The sequence below is a fragment of the Juglans microcarpa x Juglans regia genome, chromosome 5D, assembly GCF_004785595.1.
Source record: "Juglans microcarpa x Juglans regia isolate MS1-56 chromosome 5D, Jm3101_v1.0, whole genome shotgun sequence".
Lineage (NCBI taxonomy): Eukaryota > Viridiplantae > Streptophyta > Magnoliopsida > Fagales > Juglandaceae > Juglans > Juglans microcarpa x Juglans regia.
This window is the reverse complement of record NC_054602.1, coordinates 4,670,382-4,696,329: the sequence shown is the minus strand read 5'-3', so window position 1 is coordinate 4,696,329 and position 25,948 is coordinate 4,670,382. Positions and strand designations below refer to the sequence as shown.

Here is a 25,948-nt window from a genome sequence, read left to right as displayed (position 1 = left end):
AAAGATAATAAATAAACGAATAAAAGTAAATAAATAGAGACACATAAATTTTGTTTTGTTGGGATCCCCTCATATATATAGAGGTCTAACTTGCCTTGTGAAACATTTTTTTATTAGAAGTCTGAGTCTCTTTCGTTTTAGGAATATGAATTCATTTCTTTTTAATAATTCGAGTCAACTTGTCTTATCTTTTATTAATTTTATCTCTTATATTGATTTGTGGTCTATGCTATTGATTTGACCCCTGCACATAAATTGCATCTTTATATCAATTTTAATTTTTAGTGTCGATGGGTCATTATTTTGTGGGAAAAATAATTTGTATAATTTTAAAATTTGAAAGTTTGGTACAGTCATTTGAAAAAAAAAAAAAAACCGCCACTGAAATCTATAAGAAAAAATATATTTATTTTGAGCAAACTTTTTAAAAGAATTTGCGGAATTTGTATACTTACTATTTATAATACTATTATATAATAAAAAGATAATAAGAATAGAGTAGAACCAACACCTCACATCTGTTCATGTGTATAATAAGGTTAGTTTTGGATATAAAAATCATTTAATTTAATTTTATTTCATTTCATTTAATCTTATATAATTATTATAATTTTTTTAAATTTATATATAAAATATAATAAATAATTTAATTTTTTTAAATTTTAAAATAATAATAATAATATTAAAAAAATAATATTTTATTAAATTCTGGAGAGAATATTGGGCAGACTTTTTTGTCCTAATCGGATTTCAACACAACTTTGACGAAGAAAAGATTTCGGGACCTATAAAAATCTCTTCGTATCCTCATAAGCTTCTCTTCGTTGGTAGGATAAGAAAGGAAGGGTTCCTTCCCCTCCCTGAATGCTTCAAAGGCAATAATCTTTCCTTCTTCTTCTTCGAAGAAGAGGAGTCTTCTAGGGGAGGTCATAGAGAGAGAAATTACAGAGGAACAGGGAGACTTCATGGCCATGGACGCCTCTGCTACCAATGATGGCGTTGCTGGGCTCAAAGATAAGGAGTCAATGGTGGACCCCTTCTTGGTTGAGGCTCTCCAGAACCCTCGTCACCGTCTCACCAGTTAGTACTTGTTTCCTTTAAAATTTTATTCATTCAGTCCCAAGTCTCATTTGCAATCCGAGATTTGATTTAATTTGATCTGGCGCTTATGGGTTCAATTGATGGCTGTTCTATAATCTCTGGTTTTGTGATTAAATTTTCTTTTGCTGTTTTTTTTGGTTTTAGGGTTTATGGGTTTTAATTGAATTGGATTGGGTTTAGGGTTTGGGTGGATAGTTGTGAACTTGTCAGATCTGGGTTTGATCTGGGGTTTACCTTTTGATTGGTTTGCTAGCTGGGAAAATTGATGCAAAGCGATGGAAAACGAGACTATGAATATGTATATGTATGCTGAATTGATTTGTGTATTTGTAAGTGCAAGCTCCATTAAGGAAGCAGGTGGTATATCAGGCTCATTCCAGTGGAGCTTTGTGTCCAAAATGATCAGAAACCTTATCTTTTATACATTTGTTGAGTACTTTGTCCCAGGCTTAATTCACTCATGATATGAATTCCTACTTCTTCCAAATATATGCTTGTACCACGTTTTGTGCTATTTTCACGATCAATGTAGTAAATGAAGGCTGCTAGTATCTTTTAGAAGGATTATGCTTTGTTAACCTGTTCTAATTAAAAGAAATTGCATGTCTGAAATTCATTTCTGCCATCATGAGTAGGATGTGAAACATTAGGTATTCTAGCCTGGTGACACCTAGTAGGAACGGCCTAGTCACTCATTGTTTTCTGAGTTATGATGGAAGTTGGTGGGCCTTTGGCCCATGAATCGCATTGCCTTGACCAAACCTTGTAGTGAAATGTCAAGCGAACCACTCATTGTCATGGTAACATTGCGTGGCTCAAGCCTCCCAAAGTGGCATTTTTTGTATGGACAGCAGCATTAGGTAAGATCTTGACGATAGATAATCTACGGAGACGTAAGGTGATCATAGTAGATTGATGTTGTATGTGTAGGAAAAATGGTAAAAATGTGGATCATTTACTGTTGCATTGTGAGGTGGCTGGAATGTTATGGAATGAAGTGTTTAATAGAATGGAGTTAGCTTGGGTTATGCCTGCCATAGTGTCAGAGCTCATGGCCAGCTGGATAAATATAAGAAGTTTCCCACAAATCTCAGCAGTGTGGAAAATGATCCCCATTTTTATCATGTGGTGCCTATGGAAGGAGCGAAATAACCGGACATTTGAAGAGAAGGAGCGCTCACTAGAAGAACTTAGATTATTTTTTGTTAGTACTCTTTTTCTTTGGGCCACAACTATAGATTGTCGTGGCCTCGATTTTTCATGATTTTCTTGTTTCTATTACTTCTCTCTAACTAGGTGTGACCTTTTGTATACCATCTCGTGTACTCGGGCTATGCCTATTCATATCAATATAATCGTTTACTTATATAAAAAAAACATTGTGTGGCTCAAAATCCATCTTCACCCCCAACCTGTTGATCTTTGACCATTGTCCAGGGAAAAAGAAAAAGAAAAAAAGAAAAAGGGTTGGAAAATGAAGTGTAGGATTATGCAGGCTTGAAAGAGAGAGAGATTTTACCATCTAAATTTTAAGTTGTGGAAATTATATATATTTCTCAACAAAATTAAGAAAATTATGGACAAATCAATTTTTTTAACCAAAAACTTATATTATATACTTGTTCCCATGTAACGTGTGTTTATTTGGTTGCGATGCACATGCCTTAAGTCCTAGTTATCAAAGAGATAAATTAGATCAAAAGTCCAAAAAAGGTATTTTTGTTGGTTGATTCTCTTTTTGATAGGTAATTAGGATATTTTATTAATAAGATAATAGCAATAGCCCAAGCTCACAGGATATATACTCGAGTAACACCTAATTAGGATTTACAACCAAAACAAGTAAAGCACAGGCACTTAGTGTGTTAAATATGAATGCTTAGGTACTCATGATAAAATTAATACATTGCTATTCATAATACATTACTTATCAAAAAATAATAATAATTGTATTTTGACTCCTATATTCACTCGATAAAGAACAATCATGGTCATTTGGTTAATAGATGGTGAGTTTTATTCCTTGGAAACATAGTCAAGGCCACCTATTAATTTTTTTAATATTATAGATAAGATCTAGGTAAAAAATCAATCTTCAGTATTTACGTTAGGCTGCAATTTCATGTGAATGTTGTATATTTCTTGAATATTTCCCTATAGTAAATATGTATTCATTAAAATTTACAAAAATCTAGTTATATTGTGTTAGAATCTTCTGGCCTCTGTGTCTAACATTTCTTTAGACACGTGTAAAAGGGATGCTCAACACAAATGAAGACATCTTGGATGAGGATTCTGTTTAAAAAATATACTTTTTGAGGATCTGCATATTCCATAGACATATATACTGACATGCATACGTGCATATATATATTTAACCCTTCTCATCTTTTCACTGATAGAGACCTGGTCTAAATTTACTCTTGCAAGGCACAACATACAGTAAAATTGACAATTTGACATTGAGAGGGTGTCTTCCCTTCCATTCCTCCCCTCTTCAACTAGACAACAAGAGAGGGGAGCTGGACTCTTCTTCTTTCCCTCTTCAATATCCACCTTTCCCCTTTCCATCTCTTCTACCAAACATAGGGTTAGTTGCAATGAGATGTTTTTTCACTGCTCTCATCTGCAATTGCTGCAGGGGGTGGTGTGTTATTGAATTCCCCAGTTAATATTCTCCTAAGAATGGGTGCAAACCATGTTATTCCTTTAGTGATGCTTCACATGCATGGTGACTGGAGGTTGAGTATTTGATTTCAGCTCTGATGTTCTCTGGATTAAACTTCAGCTAGAACAAAATAGGTTCCCGGTATATGTCTGATTGGGCTTCATTTCACTCGTAGAGTGATGAATCCATGTTGCTCTTGATTGGGTGGCCACATGTATCATAATTTTTGAGGTTCGAGTATATTTTCGACATTGACGGGATTTTTTAGTCGTAGCTGTGGGTAAGGTGGTGCACAGCTAGAGGTAGGTTGATTTGGGGAGTCTTCTTGTTTCCTCTGATTTTAAGTTGGAGATTGTATTCAAGTTAGCTGAATCTTCCGTTGCCTTTTTTTATCTACCAAGGGGGTTTGGTTGTTCTTTTGATAGATTTTTGTTGAGGGCAACTTAGAAGTTGCTTCCTTGATTTTATTTTTGTAGTAATTTTTCCTCTTCCTTTCTTTATTTCTTTTTCTTTAAATTAGTTGCTAATGTCTTTCATTCTGTTTCAGTTTTGAGAATGGAACTCGATATCCAGAAGTTTTTGAGCAGTCCTGATCAGCAGCAATTTGAGTTCCAACATTTTCCTACTTCCTACCTTCGACTCGCTGCACATCGTGTTGCTCAACACTATGGCCTTCAAACTATGGTTCAGGATATTGGCTTAGACGGTCAGGGAAATAGAATTTTGGTGAGGAAAACAGGAGAAAGCAGACACCCTGCTGTGTCTTTATCTGAAATACCTGCAAATCAGCCAGAAAATGATAAACCTGAGAAGATTAAAATTGTCATCAGGCCGAGGCCGAACAGAGGATCTGTAAATGGAGGTAATGATGTTGGTATCAGACGAAATCCTGTGAGAAGTGTAGAGGAGAGGAAGGAGGAGTATGACAGGGCACGGGCTCGCATCTTTTGTAGCCCTAGCAGTCCTGACTCAGATGATACATTTTCTCAGGTCCCAATGGAAAATATTTGTTTGAGCAGGGATGAGACCGAAGGTTTCAGGAATTCTATGATCAACCAAGAAAATAAAACTGAAATCAGGGATGCTGGCACTTCATCTCGAGTTGCCATTTTCAGAGATAGGGAAAAGGATCGTACCGACCCAGATTATGATCGTAGTTATGAGAGGTAGGACTGTTGTTTCTATTGAGTTTGGACTATGGAGTTATCAAGATTGTGGATGTTCATATTTGCATTCCACTTTATACTTCTACCTATCAAAAAAGATTGTGGATGGTTTTTTTTTTTTTTTATAAGTAAAAAAAAAAAGAAAAAGATTGTGGATGTTCGTAGCAAGGACACTTCTGTTTTGGCATTTGTGGCCTGATGAACATGCTTGCTGCAGACAATTCAGAGCACTGGCCTTGGTATCTGTTTTGAAATTTGATCAGTCTGCTTTTATAAGAATTTTATTTTAGAACTTTTTGCCCTTTCTGTCAAGTGATGTTGGTTCCCCCCTGCCCCCCAAAAAAATTTTATTTGGGGATTGATCAGATAAGGAATAAATCTGCTTACTAATTAAGGATTGGGATGTTTTGTCATGGCACCTGTTGTCTTCTTTGATCTAATCCTTACTTTCGTGACATCTATTTTGGTGCTTTCTTTAAGAATTTGTGGTCCAGCACACATTTCTCTATTGTGAAATAAACTCTGTTGTTGATCATATTGAATTACCATCTGCTGCAGGTATGTTAGGAACCTTCCATCCAATCAAAATTATAACTTGGTGCCTTTCAATATGCAAAAGGTACAACACCCATTTGTGCAGTACGATACTGGTTTTTCTCAGTTAGGTCAGATGCAGAGGACGCTCAGCTACAGGCCTCCAACGAGCCTGGCTATGGGCCCTTTTTCTGCCATGGGATTGAATCAGACATCTAGAGATGCTACATACATGCAGTGGCCAAGTGCTGCTATGATGTATGCACATTCGTATGAGCCATTTAGACATGCTGTTTTCCAGGTGGGCCACATTACTTGATGTTCTTATTGATTATGCTTTTGGGAATATAAAGATTTATTACAAATGATTGATTGCTATGGTATCTTATTGTCGTTATGCCAATATCCACTTATATCATGTCTTTGTCGTTAGGATCTCTTTGTTGTTGGGATCATCTGTTTTTAACTCAAAATGCTTTAGTAATTTTGTACAGAGTGCTGATGTGATTAGGAGTAGCAAGAAAGAATTTGTTAAAGAATAGTTGGCAAGAATGCAAACACTTATTTTGAGGTTTTCCCTTTTTTATAAAAAAAAAATAAAAAATCATAAGTGCACTTAGCAGCTAATTTGGCAGGGTACCTGAAGGGTTCTTGTGTCACACAAATGAAATTTCAGATAGTAGTCGAGGCTTTTGAACTTGATAATATTAATAGTGGGTTTGTTTAAAAAGGTAGATCTGTTCCTGATGTTAATCAACCATTGTATACACAAAGTTATGTTACCTGTCAATGTCTTGTTTATTTATACTGAGAATGCTGCAAGGTCCTTTTTTCTGCTGATTCACAACTTATATTTGGGAAAGTACATCTCAGATATGGCTGTGTTTGCGACGCTAGGTTTTAGGTTTGTTGATACCATTTTTTTTAATTCAGTACTGTGGATTTTCCATTATTTTGGAGACAGCTTCTAAGGGATTCTGATTATAGCCTTGCTCGCACTGCATTTTTCTCATTTACTTGCACCAATATTCTTAAAAGTTTTTCTGCTTCTGGATTGGGGAATCTGTGAAATATGCATGGTGTTATAAGTGACTGTGTCAATGTCTTTCACATCTCATTTACATTTTCCAACTTTGCAGGCTCCGCTCTGTCAGCAGCCACTGAGCTTTGATTATTCACAGAATCATTAAGTGCCAATTATGTGGGGATCTGGATTACACTACCGATTCATTTGTAGACCGTTATACTTTAGGCCGCTTTGCTATTAGGTTTTATTGTTTGAGACTGTTATGGACCTCTGTTACAGTTCTAGTTTGTTTCTTCTTCTTCTTCTTCTTCTTCTTTTTTTTTTTTTTTTTTTTTTTTTTTTTTTTTAATTTTTAAATTTGGATACTGACATTAGTAATGGAGTGTAATGCTTTTACTCTTCAAAAAACTTATCCTTTTGTCATGGAATCATGCATTTCATTTGCAGGTCGTGTGTCATTTGTTGGCTGTCTTGTCTTTCTTAGTTGTCGGAGAGGCATTGCTTAGGAAGTGCCAAATCTTGTCATCAGCTTATGTTCAAATAATCCGCCTAATAGGTTAAGAAAGTATCAGATATTATAATCAACTTATAATGCTTGGGTGCATGACCAAACAACTCAACTCGAGACTCCTGAAATGAAGGCAATCATCTCACATGGGGGAGCTTTGTATTTAAGTTTAAAACAAAAATTGGAACAACTCGATTACATCACTGCCAACTGAGTTCCATCGTGCGGATATTTAACAACTTAATCTTCTTCTTTAAATTATTCGAAAGTATTCTCTCTTTGGATGATACAGATTTTGTTTATCTGATCTCTGAGCTGTCAAAGCATTCAAACCTAATCTTTTTTATTTTATTTCAAGTTGGCAATGACGGGATTTGCAACGTCATATGGTTCCTAAGAACACATTGGAAAACACGAAGGATGCATATCAAAATTATTCTAAAATGCTGGGCCTATTTGTTGGAATAACGTGATGTCACAAACGGGATGCTGGAGACAAGGGACATAGGTTTCGTTCTGTCCTCACCCTAACTGCAACTGTTGAAAGAAAAAGAATATGAAAATCAAGGCTATGGAAATCGTTTCATCAGTTTGGAATTTGGGAGCTACTTTAATAAGCAAACACACATGTTTTATAAGGGAAACAGATTCTTGAGTATGATTAGAACTCTTCCTCTCGTGTGATAAGATTTTAGTATTCCTTCAGAGTACACAATTATTAGGTGAGATCCAGGTTGTCTTCCACCTGCTCGCAGCTTGAGGTGTTGGGAATCTTAAGTGTCATGTCGGCTCGAGGAGGCATCCGACTTTTCCTTTTCTTCGAGGGGGGATGAAAAGGCTCACTTAAAAATTCCACAACTTTGATGGGGCGCATGTGAGACCGACCCATCACCCAAGCTTAGAACCAGAGAGAGAGAGAGAGAGATACATCCCAAGAATCATTGCAATTTGCAAATGTAAAACCCCTGTTACTTGGTGCAAATATTATTTCCATTCGAGAAAGTGGAAAAACTTGCATGCATTTGGCACATTCTCATCTGCCTTCCATTCTGGTGAAAAAGACCAACAAAATCATTTACTCGCATTTTCAGAACCCAATGGAAACAGAAAACTATGACTGGCTGGGTCATTTTGGGACTATCCAATATTGCATCGGCTTCAAATATAGAAAACATAGTTTGGAATGACATGATTACTGACCCAAGAGTAAAACTTTAATGATCTTTCTAAAATGTCTTATGCTTTTCTTTGAGTTGGCACCACTTTTGTTACAAGTGGTACAAAATGGTCTTCCAAGTAAAACGATCATATGCTTAAAGAGTATGGAAAATGACTGCGAACTACCAGGTAGATTGCCTCCATCTAAGGCATGTAATAGTTAGGATGACATGGACCAGTGGAAGGTTGCAGTCAAGCCATGGTGAACAACTTACCATTATATGTAGAAATGCAATCACCCCTCTATGTGGTTGGATATTGTAGGAGGCACATCAACCAACTGCCAAAGGCTTGATTAAAAGGACATATTTAATTTATTAATCCAGGGGGGGTCAATGGCTGAGTGACCTTGCTTGACCAAAACATAACAGTGCGTTCTCTGATGACAAAATATAATCTCATTCCCAAATGTTCCAACTTAATGTGCACTATGCCTAGCAGAAGTAATACAAAAAGAAAGAGAAGACTGAAATGTACAATGATCACTCCAACTGCATGCAACCTACTATGAATGCTAGAAGTTGCCCACTAATTTCCTAGATTTACTTTGCAAACAAATAGAACATATTGCAATTCCAGGCCAAGTCTCTGTAGTATAAAGATGAAAAACTCAAGCATTTCATGCCGAGATGCAGAGCAAATTGATACCCAATAGATTAAGGTAGTGCAACAAACTTGTAAGAAGAAATTGTGGCATATTGGGTTTAACTAGAGAAGAAAAATGCAGATTCTCTCAAAGCATAATGGATGTTTCCACATGATCAACATGTTATGTGGGTAACCAAAATGACTAATTATATACATCACTAACTGACAATGGGTGCCAAATCTGAATTCTAACTGGGAAGCTAAGGCCCCATCTGAATAGTGAAAGTGTTTCATCTCATCTCATCTCATCACATCATTACAACTTTTTCAAATTTCCACACAAAATATAATAAAAAATTCAACTTTTTCAAATCCCAAAATAATATTAATATTAAAAATTAATATTCTAACAATATTTTATTCAACTTTCAACTTTCATCTAAAACCATCTCATCTCATCTACCTATCCAAACTGCACCTAAAACAATTTAGGTCAGAATTAAAATTTTGCAAGTGATGAAAAAATTCCAAAAATTTGAAAACACGAAGAAAATTACAATGAAGAACATAGCGCATGACATGGAAACATGCTTCTAAGAATTATAAACTACACTTATAAAAAAAAATTATAAACTAAATTTGTTAACCTATGTCAATAATTAAATAATTTCACAGACCAACTACAAGTAGAAAGTTTTAGTTTTTATGTTTCATTAAATTTACGAGAATTTTAAGGGAATTAAGTACTTTTTTAAAATCTTATGACATATTGGCCAATCCCTACAGGAAATAGTACTTCACTCAAAATTGAGTGTTTATGGTAAGGTATTCAGTTTCTTCATATCAAATTAAGTTCCCAATTCAAAAGGACCTATCCTCATTTTATCAATTAGAATTTCAGAACCAATATAGTGAAGAGAGTATCTATCTAACTAAGATCAATTAATTACTAACTCGATATAGAATTCTAAAATGACTATAAAAGTTTTAAAACCTCCCTATTTCTTTTGAAATTGATGCATTTTGGTGAAAGCAAGTATTAGCTCATATGCAAATGTATGCCTAAATGATGAACTGCTGGATGCCCAATTAGTAAGAAAATTTATTGATCCTCATAATTTTTTTTTTTTTATAAGTAAAAATATTATATATATAAAAAAGGAATACTGAAAGAATATATGCCACATGAAAGAATATATTGGCAATGCTAATTTATGCTAATTTGATTATGATAACTAAGAAGTATCAGAAACTTATGCTAATTAAAAATTCTTGGAGCATTAAAATAACTCCAACAATGTAATATAAATCAGATTTTTAAGAGGTCCGCTTGCAGTAAGCTTTTAAGTCTTCTATGGAGTCACACAATGTACAACAGGTACAGCTCAGCTCTAAATAAAATCAGACTAATAAACACGAGGTCTTACACATGCGAGATTCCAGGATATTGCTGAGAAATTCAGCACCCGACATGCCAACTATGGTACTGGCCACATTTTTAGATTTCTAGAGAAACATAATGGTATTTCCCAGCATTATTTATCCTCACCTCTCATCCCAATGGTTCATAAACTTGATGCTTCGGCCATGCACACTTTTAATGCCAATGAGTACCTTTCACCAGTGAGAAGACTGAGGTTTGGAAAACCAGCCGATTCCCAGACTACCATGGATAAATAAACTTCTAAGACATCCAGATTGACTCCTTCTCAAAACACTAGAGTAGTTGTTGAGGAGCTTAGAAACATAATTGCTGCCCGGAGTGACATCATGATCAATATCCGTCACCAGAAGCTCACAGAAGACACAGATCGCTAAAAACAATGTAATTATACAGGTAGAAGTCCACAGAACTAAAGGACGTGGTGAGGGACACTACCCACCAATTCTAACCTCATAAAGCATGGTGAAAGACATCCAATTGGCAACAGAAGCTTAATTGACCCAACTTGTTAGACCCAGAAATATGCCCATTTCAATGGAAGCCCAACACCACTTACTATGGCCAGGATAACTAAGGCAAACTAACACGACAATAAAAACAAAGAGTCTAAGCAAAACAAAAATCTAACAAATACCGCCAGATACCAGTATCACAAAGACCCAGAAACCGAATGAAACGAAAACTAAGACGTTAAAGGAGGCATTAACAATTACCAAAACTCAATCATCCCCAGTTGGAAATAGAGTGAGAACCTTCCTTCCTCCTGTTCCATTAGCCGATTCCAAGTCCTCCACATACCCCGGTACTGGATTGTGCACTGGTGCCCCATCCTATGCACCGACTGTGACTGCCTACTCAGAAATGGATGCTCAAATTGCCCATTCGGTGGCGACCCGAAATGCCCTACCTGCCTGTGATACTGCGGCTGTAGCTGCGGGTGGGCTGCGACCGCCGCAATCTGCTGCTGCTGGTGATGGTGGTGCTGCATTGCAGTCACCGGCACCTGCACAAACGGCAAGAAATGTTCCGAATTGGAGCGACCTGGATGCAGAAAATGCGGCGGCACCGGGGAGCTCGCGAACAAATGGTCAGTAGCAGGATCGACACTGGCTGTCAATCCACCGGCGCCACCACCTCCACCGGCACCGCCGCTACCGCCAAGTCCCTGCATTCGCTTGAGATAAAGGCGATACTTCTGCAAATGGCTGGCGACGTTCTCCCTAGTGAGCCCATCCACACTCATCAGTTGCATTATGGTCTTGGGGACAGCATTCTTGATCCCCAAGTGAGCCACAGCGTCCACAAAACGCTTGTGTAGCTGTGGCGTCCACACGAGGCGCGGCCGCTTGAGAGTACGGCAGGCTCCTCCCCACCGGCCCCGGAACCCAACTCGGCAGAATCGGCGGCGAATTCCGCGGAGTTTGGGTGGGGAGGAGTGGTGGCTGAAGCGGGCAAAGGATTCGAAGGAGGAGGTTGGGGCTGGGGTTGGGGGAGGCATGCTGTTGGATAGGGGAAATATTATTATTGCTGTTGTTGGGATTTCGTATGTCAAAAGCCAAAGCAAGATCAGGGGTAATTAGGGTTTGGGAGAGGGGCATCAGCTCTTCAGGCGATGGGAGCTCTTCTTCCCATCTTGAGAACCAATTAGAGTCCTCTTCCCTCATATTACCCCCTTCAAATCTGGCTCTTCCCACTCCCAATTCACTATTTCTCGTATCTGGGTTCTTCAGTTCTGAGCTGATTCTTTTCTGGCAGAAATATCAAGGTTTGAACAACAAAGAGAATACAACAACAGAAAGGAAAGTTAGTAAGAGTGGTAGCGGTGGTTTTCAAAGAGAGAGACAGAGACAGAAAACCGAGAGACCCACATAAACGCATACACAGAGATGGGTTTCTTCGAAAAAGCTCTCTCCTGCCTGCCTCCACCAATTGATTTAAGCATCTGGAGAAACGAAAGGGAGGGAGAGAGAGACAGAGGTGGTGTTGGTGACAGTGGAGGAATTGGGAGGAGGGAGGCAGGTAAGGGGGGATGTGTGTGGAGAGAGGTTCGAGGTGGATCGTGTTTTCTTGTTTTCAGCTTTTAAATTAGAAAGAATGACCGACTAGTGTAGTGTTCGCCTTAATAATGTGCTGTTCTTCTGATTTTTTTTTGTGTAAGTAGTGAAAGTGATTCATTTTTTATTATAATAATTTTTTAAAATTTTTATATAAAATATAATAAATAATTTAATTTTTTTAAATCTTAAAATAATAATAATATTAAAAAATAATATTTTAATAATATTTTATTAAATTTCAAACTTTTATTTAAAATCATCTCATCTTATATTACTATTCAAACCACACCTTATTTTATACATATATTTTTATCTTTAATTTCTATCCCCCACTGCTTTTGGCAGGGCTTGAGAGTCACGCTCCGCTGCTTACTCCACCGGGTTGGAGGTTATAGTCGGCTTGTGAGTTTTATAAATTTATGAAAAATTCTTTAGTCACAAAATAAATATATAAAAATAAATTTATAAATTAGTTTAATTTGATATATGTTACTGTGAACACAAATTCTAAGCAGCTAGCAGCTAGTAAAAGAAAACAGGATGCAAAAAAATACTCTAGAAATGAAGAGGTGGAGCGTGTGTGACACACTCTGGGGAGTGGTGTGGAGATTCGTTGGTCCCAAGATGGCCTGTACGGGAATTGGAGTTGGGGATTAGGAAAAGATTAGAGAGAGAGAAAGAGAGATGCAAAGTATGATGACTTTGTGGGATTTCTTTTTTAGGTTGTTGATGGGGGAATGGAATCAACTGAGTTTTGAGTTTAGTCGTGAAGATAAGCTTCTTTTGTTTTTTGGTGGTTTGGTTCTCTTTTTGGTAGAGGGGGAAAAAAAAAAAAAAAAAAAAAAAAGCATAATGTGAGTACCAAAATGTTTTGTTCCTCAAGTCTTAATGATATCTCTGTAATAATCGATCTGGGTTGACCCCAAATTAAGGATTCTTAACTTTCTATGTAAACCTGTTTTTGTTGTATTTTTTGGGGCTTGACCAGCATCATATAAAAAGGATAGAAATATAAATTCCAAACTCAAAAGGGAGCAGAGAGTATCTTGCAGAGGTTGATCAGAAGCCAGAGAGTGCCAAGAAGGGAAAACTGTCTGCATAATTTGCTTGTACTTGTTGGGTCCAAAAGTTACACTTGGCCCAATCAATTTTTGCATGTGCATGCATCGCTCATAGCTGTGTTCCTACTTTTAGCCATGGAATTGGTTGTGGTGGTTTACTGTCTTCAAGGGTGCATGCTAGTGAATAGAGTGTAAGGACCAATAAAATCAATGGAACATTGATAAGAGTTGATGGATCAGGTGAGGACCATGGTGCCTATAGAGCTTAACCCCTGTTGTATATTTCAGTACATTCAGATATTCCTCCAGTGTATTAAACTTAAGAAATTAGGTGTCTGAAAATCTGAGATGAGATAGATGTTGAGAGTTGAGACAACACGTTTAAAAAAATTGTGGGAACAGGAAAGCTCTTGGTGGGTGTCATGGTTGCTGATCCAGCACTAAAAGATGGATGAATTCTGAGAAATCTAATCATTCATATAGAACATCAGCAGTTATTTTTGACTTCTCTCTCTCTCTCTGGACTGCTTAATTTCAGGTTTTCAAAACCCCATTATAATGCTGTATGAAATCAATTCAAACAGATTAAATAAATAAAAAATTGGGGAGAGATTTTATTCATCCAACTAAGTTAATCATCCCGTTGAAAATGAAAGTCCTAGACTGAGGATGCCGAGTGCTTTCCGGCCGAACTTGCTGAAAGGCGTCAAAGCTATCGAACCTTCATTTTCTGCCATCACGGCTTCCACAGTAGCTCAAATCCATGGTGAAAATCTCAAGAGCTTAACACAAACACCCCCCCCCCCCCCCCCCCCCCAACCAAAAAAATATACACATATATATAAATAAAAAAAGATAAAAACTGCTTGTACAAAGGACTAAAGACGAGGACAAAAAATGGTAGTCCCTACATCTCACGGGCTGCCCCCTCTTGTCTAATAGCAAGGATATTTGCATGCTCAAGTGTGTAACCAAGAACTCTCCATTGCAAAATCATCACGCAATCTCTGGGTCCCACCAAAACGGGTTACTTGGCTTAGCTGCAATCGGAGCTTAGAGTACGAACCTATGATGGAAATGTCAGAACAAAAAACTCTCTCCTCAAGTTGCAATGCCAACCCTTTACAAGATCCCATCCTCATCAAAATAATACTGTGGTTGTACTTGAGTTCTTCAACATTTCTTCTTTTTGAAGCCCCAAGCACTCCTCAAGTATATACGCCTCATATCGAAATCAGCAGGTGACATCTTCTATACTTTTTTTCTGTGTGAGCTTATGTAAATGAAATCCCGTTATAGAAAGGCCACGAAGATCATATATGGTAAGCTGCAGAAAAGTTGGGCTACACACTTGAATCGGACTTTGGGTGAAAAAGGGCTACTGGGAATTGATAAAGGAAGAATGCAACAGATTTTACAAGGTTCCTGCTTCATCGGAAAAAAAAATGAAGAATGTTGTTGAATTAATTTATCTTCTTGAAGGATATAACAATAAAAATGTAACCACAGGTACAGCCACAAAATATTTATTCCAAGTGTAAGGAAATTTCTACATACAAGCAAAATACAGAAAGTACCTTTAACCAAGCAAAATCCTAATTCTACCAAATTCTGAATGTATGAGCCTTATAAGATAAATACGCATATTTTGGCAAGAGAAATGAGAGTTGCAATCGTGAGTGTGCAAACGCCGTGCAATCACTTTAAAAAAATGAATAAATACGGGACCCATATGAAAGGAAATTTTTTTAATAGTATATCTCACTCTTCTTCAAAACGACAGCATGTTGCTTGCACACTTTACGACTGTATATAGCATTTCTCTTTTGGCAATGCCGCGGATGTTATTATTATTCCCTAAAGGGTGAAACAAGCAAAAAATGTTGTTTTTATGCAAACAGTTAAAGAATTGCCTTTATAATAAGTTCAGCAGCAAAGCTGTGCTATTTTTATTGGACTATCATTTTCTTTATCCAACTTCTCTGGACGATTCTGAGACATCAGCCAATTTATGTGACCTACTCATCGATCCATATGGTCAAGGACTTCAGTCATTCAAAACATTTATCATGTTACTTTTGGCATTTAGTCTCTCATAACCTAGCCGGCTGATTTGACAAAAAGATCACTCATTCTCATGATAAAGCCATCTTTAAAAACAAGTGATAATATCAGGACCAGAACACCCTTTTTAAACTCAGAACATAAAAACATATTGCTGCCCATTGTCACTGTTATTATTGTGCAATATTTCTGATCTATATTTTTTAAGTAATATTGCTGTACTATTATTGGCCACTGCCACAACAGACTTGTTCCCTTGGGCAATTGGACCTCAGCACTGAGTTTTCAACGTGTGTGTGTGTGTGTGTGTGAGAGAGAGAGAGAGAGAGAGAGAGAGAGAGAAAATCTCAATTCAGCCGCATATTCAATTCTAGCTTACTGGCCAAAATAATTTTTTTTTATAGGTAATTCTAGCTTACTGACCAAAATAATAATATCATGTTAGAAAAAAATAAGTATGAGAAGATATGTTTTACCAGATAGGAAACCGGTTTGATTTACTAGAATACTGCTGAATTAATAGTTCTTTTTCTGTTGCAGCAGAATGAACAAGCCTTTGAAATTTTGCAGACAGCTCTTCATAAGAGTGAATTTCTGATGGCTGCACTTGTCTGATTGCAGTCCTTAAATGTTGCATTGATATTTCTGAAGCATCATGGCACTCCTGGTTGTGAATAAAATGAAAAATTAATCACGATTTCAAAGACAAAGCTATCTAATCATAAATGAACTTAAGATACCTCAATAGCAACAACAGCTGCCTCCCGGCAGGTCAATGATATATCAGCCCCAGTAAATCCTTCTGTGAGACTAGCCAGCACCTTTATGCTGATGTCAGAACTGCATGAAATTTTGCGCAAGTGGATGCGGAATATCTCTTCTCGGTCAGTGTGATTAGGGGGCCCCACATATAGCAGCCGGTCAAAGCGTCCTGTCCAAATCTTTTATCACTATTAGAAATCTTAACAAATTCCTGGGAGAGGGAATAGTAAGATACTACACCTCGCTCAGTATATGGGCATGGATCAGTGGATGGTGGAGGTGTGCATGTGTGCTTTTTTTTTGTTTTTGTTTTGGGGGGGGGGGGGGGGGGGGGGGGGGTGGTTGTGGAGGGCTGAGAGCGAACCTGGTCTTAAAAGGGCAGGATCAATCTTGTCTGGTCGATTTGTAGCAGCAATTACAGTAACATCAACTCTTTGATGCAAACCTAAATTCAACAAGATATTTGGGTGAGAGAGAAGCAATGCCAACGTCAATGTTAAAGATTAAATCTCCCAAATTTTACTTACTACTCTAGAAGCTTAAGAAATAGCAATGTGACTAAAACAGAAGCCATAGAAAAGAAAACTTCAATTGGTGGTATTTATTACCCAGAATTTATCACTAACCATCCATTTCAACAAGAAGTTGACTCATAACCCTATCAGAAACTGAAACTCCATCACTTTCCTTCCCACGGATGACGGCAAGACTATCAATTTCATCAAAAAATATAATTGATGGGGCATTGGCCCTTGCCTTCGCAAATAGTGATCTTACAGCCTTCTCGGATTCGCCAACCCATTTGCTGAAAAGTTCTGGACCCTTCACGGAAAGGAAATTCAGTCCCGCTTCTGAAGCTACCGCACGTGCCATGAGGGTTTTGCTGCAACCAGGAGGACCAAACATCAATATCCCTGTTGGGGGACGAGTCCCAATGCGCTTGAAAGCATCCTGGTGTTTTTGAGGCCACTCTATGGCTTCCATTAACTGAGTTTTAACCTCACTTTGGCCGCCAACATCTTCCCAATTGACCTTTGGAACCTCAAGTATTACCTAGGAATAAATAAACAAGAAGATAGTTGATTAAGGCTGATTATATATGAAGCACTTAAGGCTGCAATAAAGGGAGAAGCTAAGAGCAATGATGGAAGTTGGACTCCGACTGTAGCAACCACTTAGTCATCATTTTAATACATGCTTAATATATAGCATATATTGCTCACGCTTTTACTTTTAAGCATGCAGCAAAAAGCCACTCCCAGATCAATAGTCCACTAACTTTGTAGTCCCACAATCCATGCCTGCGTCTGGCTGCTCATCATTTGGGTACTAGTTTAAATACTCATGATAGATCTCTTTCTCACATGCCCATATTTTTTTCTTGTTCTCCCACTTTTGAGCTCATTGTATCTGAGAGATTTTTCCATCGTATTATTGGTTTATATAAAAGAATAATGAGCCAATAGTACTCCCATAAAATAGGTGTAAATTACAGATACCAGACCTCACTGCTGCAATATAGTTTAAACAATAATAATGCAACATATATGCATAAACCATACCTCCCGCATGGCACTGGGCCTCACTTTCATCCTGGCCTTTTCAAAATCTTCAAAAGCTACTCTTAACCTACTCTCATCTTCAATGCCATCCAAGATATTTTCTGCATGTTCCAGAACAGTAGCCGTCAAGTGTAAAGATGGTCGAATCTCTGAGGAAACGGAAAAATTTGGAGCAGAGGAAGTTGCTGAATTTGCATAATCCCTTGAAATATCTCTTTTCACTTCTAAGCAATCAGATCCGTCGATTATAACATCAGAGCAGCCTTCACATGCAATAGGTGTTGAACTGATGTCCAAATCATGATAAGAATTTCTAAACTTAACATAATGTCTAAGACAAACCAAAGCTGCCTCGTTGCAAAGGGCAGCTAGATCAGCACCCACAAATCCATGTGTGACCGTGGCAAGGTGTTGAACTTGCATATCAGAAAGCGAGTGCTCCATTTCACTGAGAAGGGTATGTAATATATCCAGCCGCTGCTTGGGAGATGGAACACCTATATTTGAATTTTTGACAGAAAAAAAATTAACAAGACATCCATCAAACAATGACAAACTCAACTGATTCCAACTCCCTGCTTAATTTTCCTTCCACATAGAATCATGCCCCAGTGCACTTATAACAAATGTACATCCCTGATTCCTTAGCACACCCATCTTGCAAACATAGTTATTACCCAATAATTATTTAACTAGCTCAAGCAAGTCAACTCATCATTTTCTTATTTTTCCCATTAACCATTAAGTAAATGACACATACACAGACAGTACAAATGCATGTACTTCCTTTCAATCCTTTCAGAATACCGACAGCAAATTGCTAAATTTTAAATGTCCATGAGTCATATAGAAATTCAAACCTACACCCTAAATTTCAGGGACAATGTGATGTTGATTCATGTTTCTATTTTTGAATAAGTTTGAAGGACTCACCAAATATATACTATGACTTTCCTAGGAGCACTATCGAAGTAGATCAATTTCATTCCCAGAAAAATCGAAGACAGAGAAGTTTAAATCACCTATTTTCTTTTGCAATTTCTGAGTTTTGGAGTCATTGAGATATTCCCATAAGGACTCCAATTTACAAAGGAGATATACAGCACAGATGAAGGCAGTCATGATACAGAACCACTACCATATTAGGCAATCATGTTGCTTTCAACATGTCAGATTTGGTGAATTACATCCTTGCTACACTTAATATAATATGAAAACAGTTATTTGATAGGCAGAGAAAGGCGAAAAAGAAATAAAACTGGTATACGGCATAAATAGTTTGGCAATGTCGTACAATGCGAATCACCTGAAAGCTTAAGCAGAATGTCTCATTCAGAAAGGTTCCTAATATGACAACATATTGTAATCACACAAAAACTCGGTAATACCTATTTCAATTTCCCTGTCAAGTCTTCCAGGTCGTCTCAGTGCAGGCTCAATACTATCAGGCCTATTTGTCGCAGCAATTACAATCGTTGCATCAGCTCTGTTAATACCATCCATCAAATTTAACAGCGTAGCAACCATTCTTTGAGAAAGCTCTTCACCTCCATCTTTCCGAGCAGGGGCAATGGCATCAAGTTCATCAATGAATATCTGTAATAATATGCAACCCTAAGTAGTCATCTAAAGGCAGAGTCAACAAAGCAAGCATATATCATGCCCAAAGGCAAAATCTTAATTTGTTTAATTGAATGACATGGAATTTGTATACTTGTTTTCTTTTTAGTTTAAGTTGAAAATTACAGTTAGAACGTGAAGGGAATATATTTTTATTTAGCTGTCCTACTTAATCATACCTCTATATAAGACAAAAAGTTACAAAATGTAAGTTATTCTTACAAAATTTCTCCAGTACCCAGAAGATTTTTATTTGTATAACAGCACAGAGATCTTCTCTTAATACAGTTTAGATGGTTTGTTTATTTTCGTATATCCATAAGATAGTCGTTATAGTTCACAAGATGAGTATACAGTTATCTAGAAATAGTAAAACCTTGGTGTTGGAGTTAAGTCTTTCGTTAAGACCCCTTAGCGCCCCGGGACGGGAGTGGGGGACGTTCTTAACATCTTGTATCATTGGACAACGACCCAAAAACTTCTGATTTTCTAGCACTTTTTCCTTTTGTTTGTTAAGTGGCTTTATGTATACTTCCTGTGTACAGGGACCACATTCCTTTCCATCATTAATAGAGTTTAATCTTAATCATAAATAAAAATCTTATTTTTCCTATCAGTAATGAATCCTTTATGATGAGAAGGAAAATCTTGATTGTAAGAACAGTAAAATTTAAAGTTCTAAAAAATAAAGAAAATTCGAAAGAGCTGTGCAGGGATACTTTCCATGTCAGTTATCTATTCCTACATTAATCTTAAGAATAAATATGTGGTTACCTACACCTCCTGTGGCTCGAGTTGATTCTAGTATCATTCGCTTAGTTTTCAACATTTCTAATCACATCCCCTGTTAATTGTGCTAATTCAGCACCTCCGTTCCCCTTCCGTAAAATTTACGAACGGAACTTCTGATACATGAGATAATGCGACTTTATGGACATATCAACAACTCCAAATGGAATGACAATACAAATGTTAGAGTGAAAACGGGGAGAAAAGAGGGGGGCAGAAACAAGGTTGTTAGGTAGAGAACGGCAAGCACTTTGGCGTATGGCCATTGCAATCATAACCAATTCTTGAGTTCACTGTAAATAAAATGCAAGCAATTAAAATGTATATTTTACACAATTTTCCTGACTTTTTTTTTTTTTTTTGCCTGTACAAATAAAAAACATGAAACTCTAATCCATGTGAAATTGACATGTTCTAAACATTGTTGTTTTTTGGTTTTGAAATCCAAGTATAACACCGAATCCATCAGTACTTCAAGCAGGGTGAAGGCCCAAGTTTGAAACATAAATCAATCAGGGTAAACAAATCTAACCACGGCTGGTGCTGCTTGGCTTGCTGACTCAAAGACTGCTTGCAAAGCTTTCTCACTTTCCCCATAAAAGTTACTGAAAACTTCAGGTCCATTCACAGAGAAAAGCTTGACACCAGCATCATGGGCACACAGTCGTGCCAAAGAAGTCTTTCCCGTGCCAGGAGGGCCATGAAGAAGCACACCCTTCGTAGTTCGTAAACCGAAACTAAAAATAGTTACATCAGTGATCAACATTTAATTTTGAATATGTGGATGACAAGAAAACCACATCAAGTATGCAATCAAAGGAAAACAAGAATCATCCCCAAAGAGATACGGAGCTCCAAAAGTCTAATATAGAATAGCATGACCTTAAAAAGGAATTCAATTGTACAAATCTGCACAAATAAGCAAGAAGCAATATCCTATATGACATACCTCAACAATGTGTCCACTGAGGAGGAGATTATTATATCTTTCAAAATTGCATATTCTTTTGAAAGACCACCCAATTTCAAAGTATTTTCTACCACGGTAGCTTTAACATCCTGATATTCAAGTTCAACACCTGGAAAACCCCCTTTTTGAGAAGTTTCAGATGTCACATTTGAAGAGGCACGCAGATGGATTTCCGTATCATGGTTTATCAAAAAAGCACGGATGACATGGTCCACCAGTTCAGGAGCTTCAGGAAGCAATTTATCACCTTTCTCATTTGTCAAATCATGACTGCTACTCTTTGCTGACAATTCCTTAGCACCTACCACGCGAAAAATGAAAAGCTCCGAAAGTATCGGGATGGAAACAAAATTTCCATAGAGCAGATAACGAGAAAACAGCCAAGTACTGGCACATGTTTGCAGAAGTTTCTTTGAACTTTTATCCGCTAATACCTCTCTAATGTCAAATGAATCAACAGATGAACTGTTTTGATTTGTCAAACAGGATACTGAATCATCACATATTGGCGAAATTGTGTGAAAACTATTAGAAGAGCTAAGTTTCGACTGATACAATGGAGTTTTAGGGGATGAAAGAATTCCACTTTCGAATGGATTTTGAGGCTTTTCTTCAGAGAAGTTCATGGAAGGCAACAAATTACTTCTCACAATTGGCCTATTCTCTGAAAGAGCCAGCTCGAGATACAATTCCTTGCAGTTGTATACAGAAAAACACTTAATTCTGGTGCCATTTGGTACTTCACGTCCATTTACAAGACCAGATGGAAATTGACTTTGTATGGGGTAAACAAACACAACACTGCCCGAAGTAGGACAACCCAGGGTGTAGGAAAGGTTGGAGGACAGTTGCACTTCATTCTTCATAATCTGGGAAAGGTAAAAACAAAACCGAAAAAAAAAAAGTCTCAGTAATAAAATAGACCCAAATCTCTGTTTTATATGATGTATTAGGATCCAATAAGTTTGTGCAAAATTAGGCACACCAGCAATTCCAAAATAAATATATATATATATATAAATAAATGCTGATACATAAAATCATAAATTGATGCATGGGGAGTATGGAATAACATGTTCTTTAAAACTCGTACACTGCATCTCTCTGTTTTAAAAGCTGCACTGGACCAGATATAGATAGTCAATTCTATTTCTAGAAGGTGCCAACCTCATAGGGCATAAAAAACGTACAGTCTATCCTTGACAAAGATTATAGTAACTTCCAACCTCCCAAAGGCTGAACACCTTCTTGCAATTAACCGAATCAAAGCAACCATAAATTATAAATGCAAAATGATTTGATAATTAGATTTTGCAAATTCCAATTGCAGGAATGGCAGTGAACTCATTTCAACCAGTACAACAATTGAAAACCTGAAACTTTTAGCGATGGCATCATGGAAGTGAAAAAAATAAATACCACGAAATTATTCTGCCAAATTCTACCTATCAATGCCAAATGTTGCCAACTTTATTCCCATCCATTTATTCATTAGCTTCCCTTTTTTCCTGAATCATTTTTTTCAGTTGTCAATCACTGGTTTAGTAATCAAATCAATCAAATTATCATTCAAACCTTACTAGAAGGAAAAACAGTTGCGAGAGCGAAGTAGTTCCCAACTTCATTGGCCATTTTCTCTCCATTATCAGTCCCAAAGTATGCTGCACATTCATCTGCTAATGAGCTAAGAGGGAAGCTAGATGAAACTTTCATCCTTGAAGAAGCAAGTGACACCTGTCAACAGTATTAAGATAAAGGATGAGCAGCCAAAAAATAGATAATTATGCAATCACGCATTCCTTTTTTACACTGTTAAAAGTTAAAAATATATGATTATAGAATGACAAATCTAACCAAACATATAAATTAATGTTTTCTATTTATAGAAGGATACAAATTTCTACAATCAAACTGTTATTACAGAAACAAAAAGACAAAGAAACTGAATGTGAATTAAAGTGGCAATGTAGCATATGGCCAATGGAGAAGTGAATTCTTGACAACCGGATAACACAAACGAAAAGGGAAACATTATTTTAAGCTAAGAGCTTCAAAATCAAAGTAACTCTTCATCAACCGTGTGCTTGATAATCCTTTTCTTTTTTAATGGTTCAATTTAGAAAAAATTCAATCCTTTTCCTTTTCTCTCCCTATTCCCTTTGCCCATTGGGGTGGCTTGTAGAATTGAAAGAGTCTTTCGTAGTTTTTTGTGGGGTGGTCATGGTGATGACAAGAAGCTCCATCTAGTAAGTTGGGATAAAGTTTGCTCATCAGTTACTTGGGGGGGTTTGGGGTTCCGTAATTTGAGGCTTTTTAATAAAGCTCTTCTTGGGAAGTGGCTTTGGAGATATCAATTAAAGAGGGATGTGTTATGGAAAAATATTATTGATGCTAAATATGGGAGGGCACGGGGGTGTTGGTGTTCTAATGAAGTTAGAAGTGTGTATGGTGTGGGCTTGTGGAAGTAAATACAGGATGGTTGGGGGGATTTTGATAAACATGTTTCCTTTAAGGTTGGAGGCGGCAATAGGATTAGCTTTTGGCATATCTTAGGTGTGGCGAATTGACTCTCAAGAATGCTTTTCCTTCCCTATTTAGAATGGCAAGAGACAAGGATGCCACTGTTGCTGATTCTGTATCTTTTTCCAATAATATTACTCAATGGAATGTGAGATTTTTTAGAGATGTTCATGATTGGGAAGTGCTGATTATTACTGATTTTTTCAGTAGACTGTATGACATTAAAATGGTGCAGGGAGGAGAGGACAGAATGTTTTGGAAATACGCTGGAAATTCAATTTTCTCTGTCAGCTCTTATTATAAAGTGCAGGCATGTCATTGTGTCAATCAATTTCCTTGGAAGTGTATTTGGAAATCTAAGGTTCCGACCAAAGTTGCTTTTTTCTGCTGGTTGGTGACACTCTGGAAGATTCTAACAACGGATAAATTGAGGAAGCGAGGTATAATGTGCAGGAAAGATGGGGGAGTCGGTTGATCATTTGTTTCTACATTGTGAGGTCACAAAGACTTTTTGGGATGAGATTCTCAGCAGGTCGAGTATTGCTTGGGTGATGCCCAAGAGAGTGGTGGATCTATTGGCTTGTTTTTTTTTATATAAGTAAAAAAAATTATTCATCAAATGTAATAGGCAAAGCCCATGTAGGAAGTATACAAAAGAAACACCTAATTACATACTAATACTAGAAAAACGAGGACAAAAACTCATTGACAGCCCCTCCATTAAGTACAATAGCTGAAAACCAACTAAACAAGGAACACGTATTTTACTTCCAGAGTTCTTCTACATTGCATTCCCTATTATTAAAACACCTCTCTATTATTAAAACACCGCTCATTCCTTTCCAACCAAATGCATCACATAATGCACAAATAAATCATCTTCCACGCAGCTACCACTTGAGAGCAAGTATGAAGTCCAGTCCAACATGTGAGTAAATCTATTGGCTTGTTGGAAAGGATCTATGGGCAGCCATCACATTGCTGATATTTGGAAGATGATACCTCTATGTCTATGTGTTGTTTGTGACTAGAAAGAAATGGACGCTGTTTTGATGACAGAGCTCACTCGTTGGGAGAATTTAGAGAATTTTTCTTTGAACTCTTTGTTTTTGGGCGACAACTCTTGTTTCCTTTTTAGACTTTGCTAGTTCCTAGTTTCATAGCTTGTATTTAGGTGTTTCCGCTTGTATACTTCGTGTGTAATTGAGCTATGCCTATCGACTTGCATTAATAAATTTCTTATTACTTATCAAAAAATAGAGGATTTTATTAATAGAAACGGCAAAATCCGAGTACACAGGAGAAAGAGAGAGAGAGAGAGACTCGATCACTAATATATGAGACACATATAAAACACCAACATGTCCAATTCCAACGGAAATAAAGTTACATATTATACGAATAATGTGAGTTACCGATACGATAGAACCAACGGCAATGGAAGAAGAAACCATGGAACTCTCGGAGAGCCAAACTTTACAGCCTTTGGGCTCACGCACAACACCGGCAACTTTACCAATGATAGCAGATTTACCGATGAGAGTAGGAAAGTTGGCCGAAGCCTGTTCAATAGAGCAGAAAAGGTCCTCCTGACTAGTTCCAAGATCTATAGAAGGCGTCGATGAGGGTGTCGAAGGAGATGCAGAGTGGTCATCAGCTTTTGACAGCCTCGACTGTGCCTTGGAATGCTTCTTCGTCTTAGGCGGCATCTTTTCCCGCTGTAGTCTCCAAATAGGCGTAATATTTGAAGAAGTGGAGCAACGAAACGCAAGAGTAAAGCGAGCGAACTAGGCGGAGAGTTTTTGGTTCAGAAATTAAACCCACCGTTAGGGTTTAAAGAAAGAAAAAGAAACATTGAGAAAAGCTTCTGCTTTGCCAAAAAGTATATTTGCACTGCCACTGATGATTGATGTACTTAATGGGCTGTTAGATCCAGAACTCTAACCAGACTTAGGTCCAGAATGTGTAGCCCAGAGCCCAATCTGCTGTTAAATGTGGGTTTCAGAATATTTATTATTTTTTGAGCAGTATATCAATACTACGAAATAAATAACATGTTAGAATATTTATTAAGATAAATTATTTTATGACTCGCGAAGCTAACACAGAACAAACATGTTAGAATTTAAGAATAGAAAGGAAAACGATGAAGTCTCGCATTTTTTTAAAAAAAAAAAATTGGATCAAAAATATGAAAATTTTACATTTTATACTGAGAAAGGATCCCCACCACGTTTTTACAAACAACCACCCATGGTTGGTGCATTTGGGGGGCTAATGAAATAGATT

At 37.2% G+C, this 25,948-nt stretch overlaps 3 protein-coding genes across 8 annotated transcripts; 1 reads left to right on the top strand and 2 right to left on the bottom strand.

Moving 5' to 3' along the window:
- The first annotated feature begins 794 nt into the window (after positions 1-794).
- On the top strand, positions 795-6,797 carry LOC121265197 (R3H domain-containing protein 1-like). The gene is made up of 4 exons (XM_041168712.1): positions 795-1,080; positions 4,317-4,935; positions 5,494-5,770; positions 6,609-6,797. The coding sequence occupies exons 1-4, from the start codon at positions 966-968 to the stop codon at positions 6,657-6,659; spliced, it is 1,062 nt and encodes a 353-aa protein (XP_041024646.1). The 5' UTR covers positions 795-965; the 3' UTR covers positions 6,660-6,797.
- A 3,398-nt stretch (positions 6,798-10,195) lies between these two features.
- On the bottom strand, positions 10,196-12,369 carry LOC121265196 (transcription factor MYBC1-like). The gene is given in 4 exon segments (XM_041168711.1): positions 10,196-11,077; positions 11,080-11,613; positions 11,616-11,744; positions 11,747-12,369. Coding segments are annotated over 4 exon segments (939 nt in total). The 5' UTR covers positions 11,919-12,369; the 3' UTR covers positions 10,196-10,973.
- A 1,595-nt stretch (positions 12,370-13,964) lies between these two features.
- Positions 13,965-25,548, bottom strand: LOC121265195 (calmodulin-interacting protein 111). Of its 6 annotated transcripts, none has more exons than XM_041168709.1 (11): positions 25,075-25,546; positions 22,715-22,873; positions 21,119-22,008; positions 20,702-20,906; positions 19,149-19,356; positions 17,761-18,257; positions 16,825-17,251; positions 16,563-16,643; positions 16,177-16,367; positions 15,913-16,100; positions 13,965-14,699 (listed from the first exon to the last, which is right to left on the bottom strand). In XM_041168709.1, the coding sequence occupies exons 1-11, from the start codon at positions 25,366-25,368 to the stop codon at positions 14,666-14,668; spliced, it is 3,174 nt and encodes a 1,057-aa protein (XP_041024643.1). In that variant the 5' UTR covers positions 25,369-25,546; the 3' UTR covers positions 13,965-14,665. The 6 variants fall into 6 exon arrangements, 3 of the variants coding, with proteins under 3 accessions (XP_041024643.1, XP_041024642.1, XP_041024644.1); XM_041168708.1 differs by having other exon boundaries at positions 13,965-14,797; positions 25,075-25,544; XR_005940631.1 differs by lacking the exon at positions 13,965-14,699 and adding an exon at positions 15,206-15,817 and having other exon boundaries at positions 15,858-16,100.
- Between the last annotated feature and the right edge of the window lie 400 nt (positions 25,549-25,948).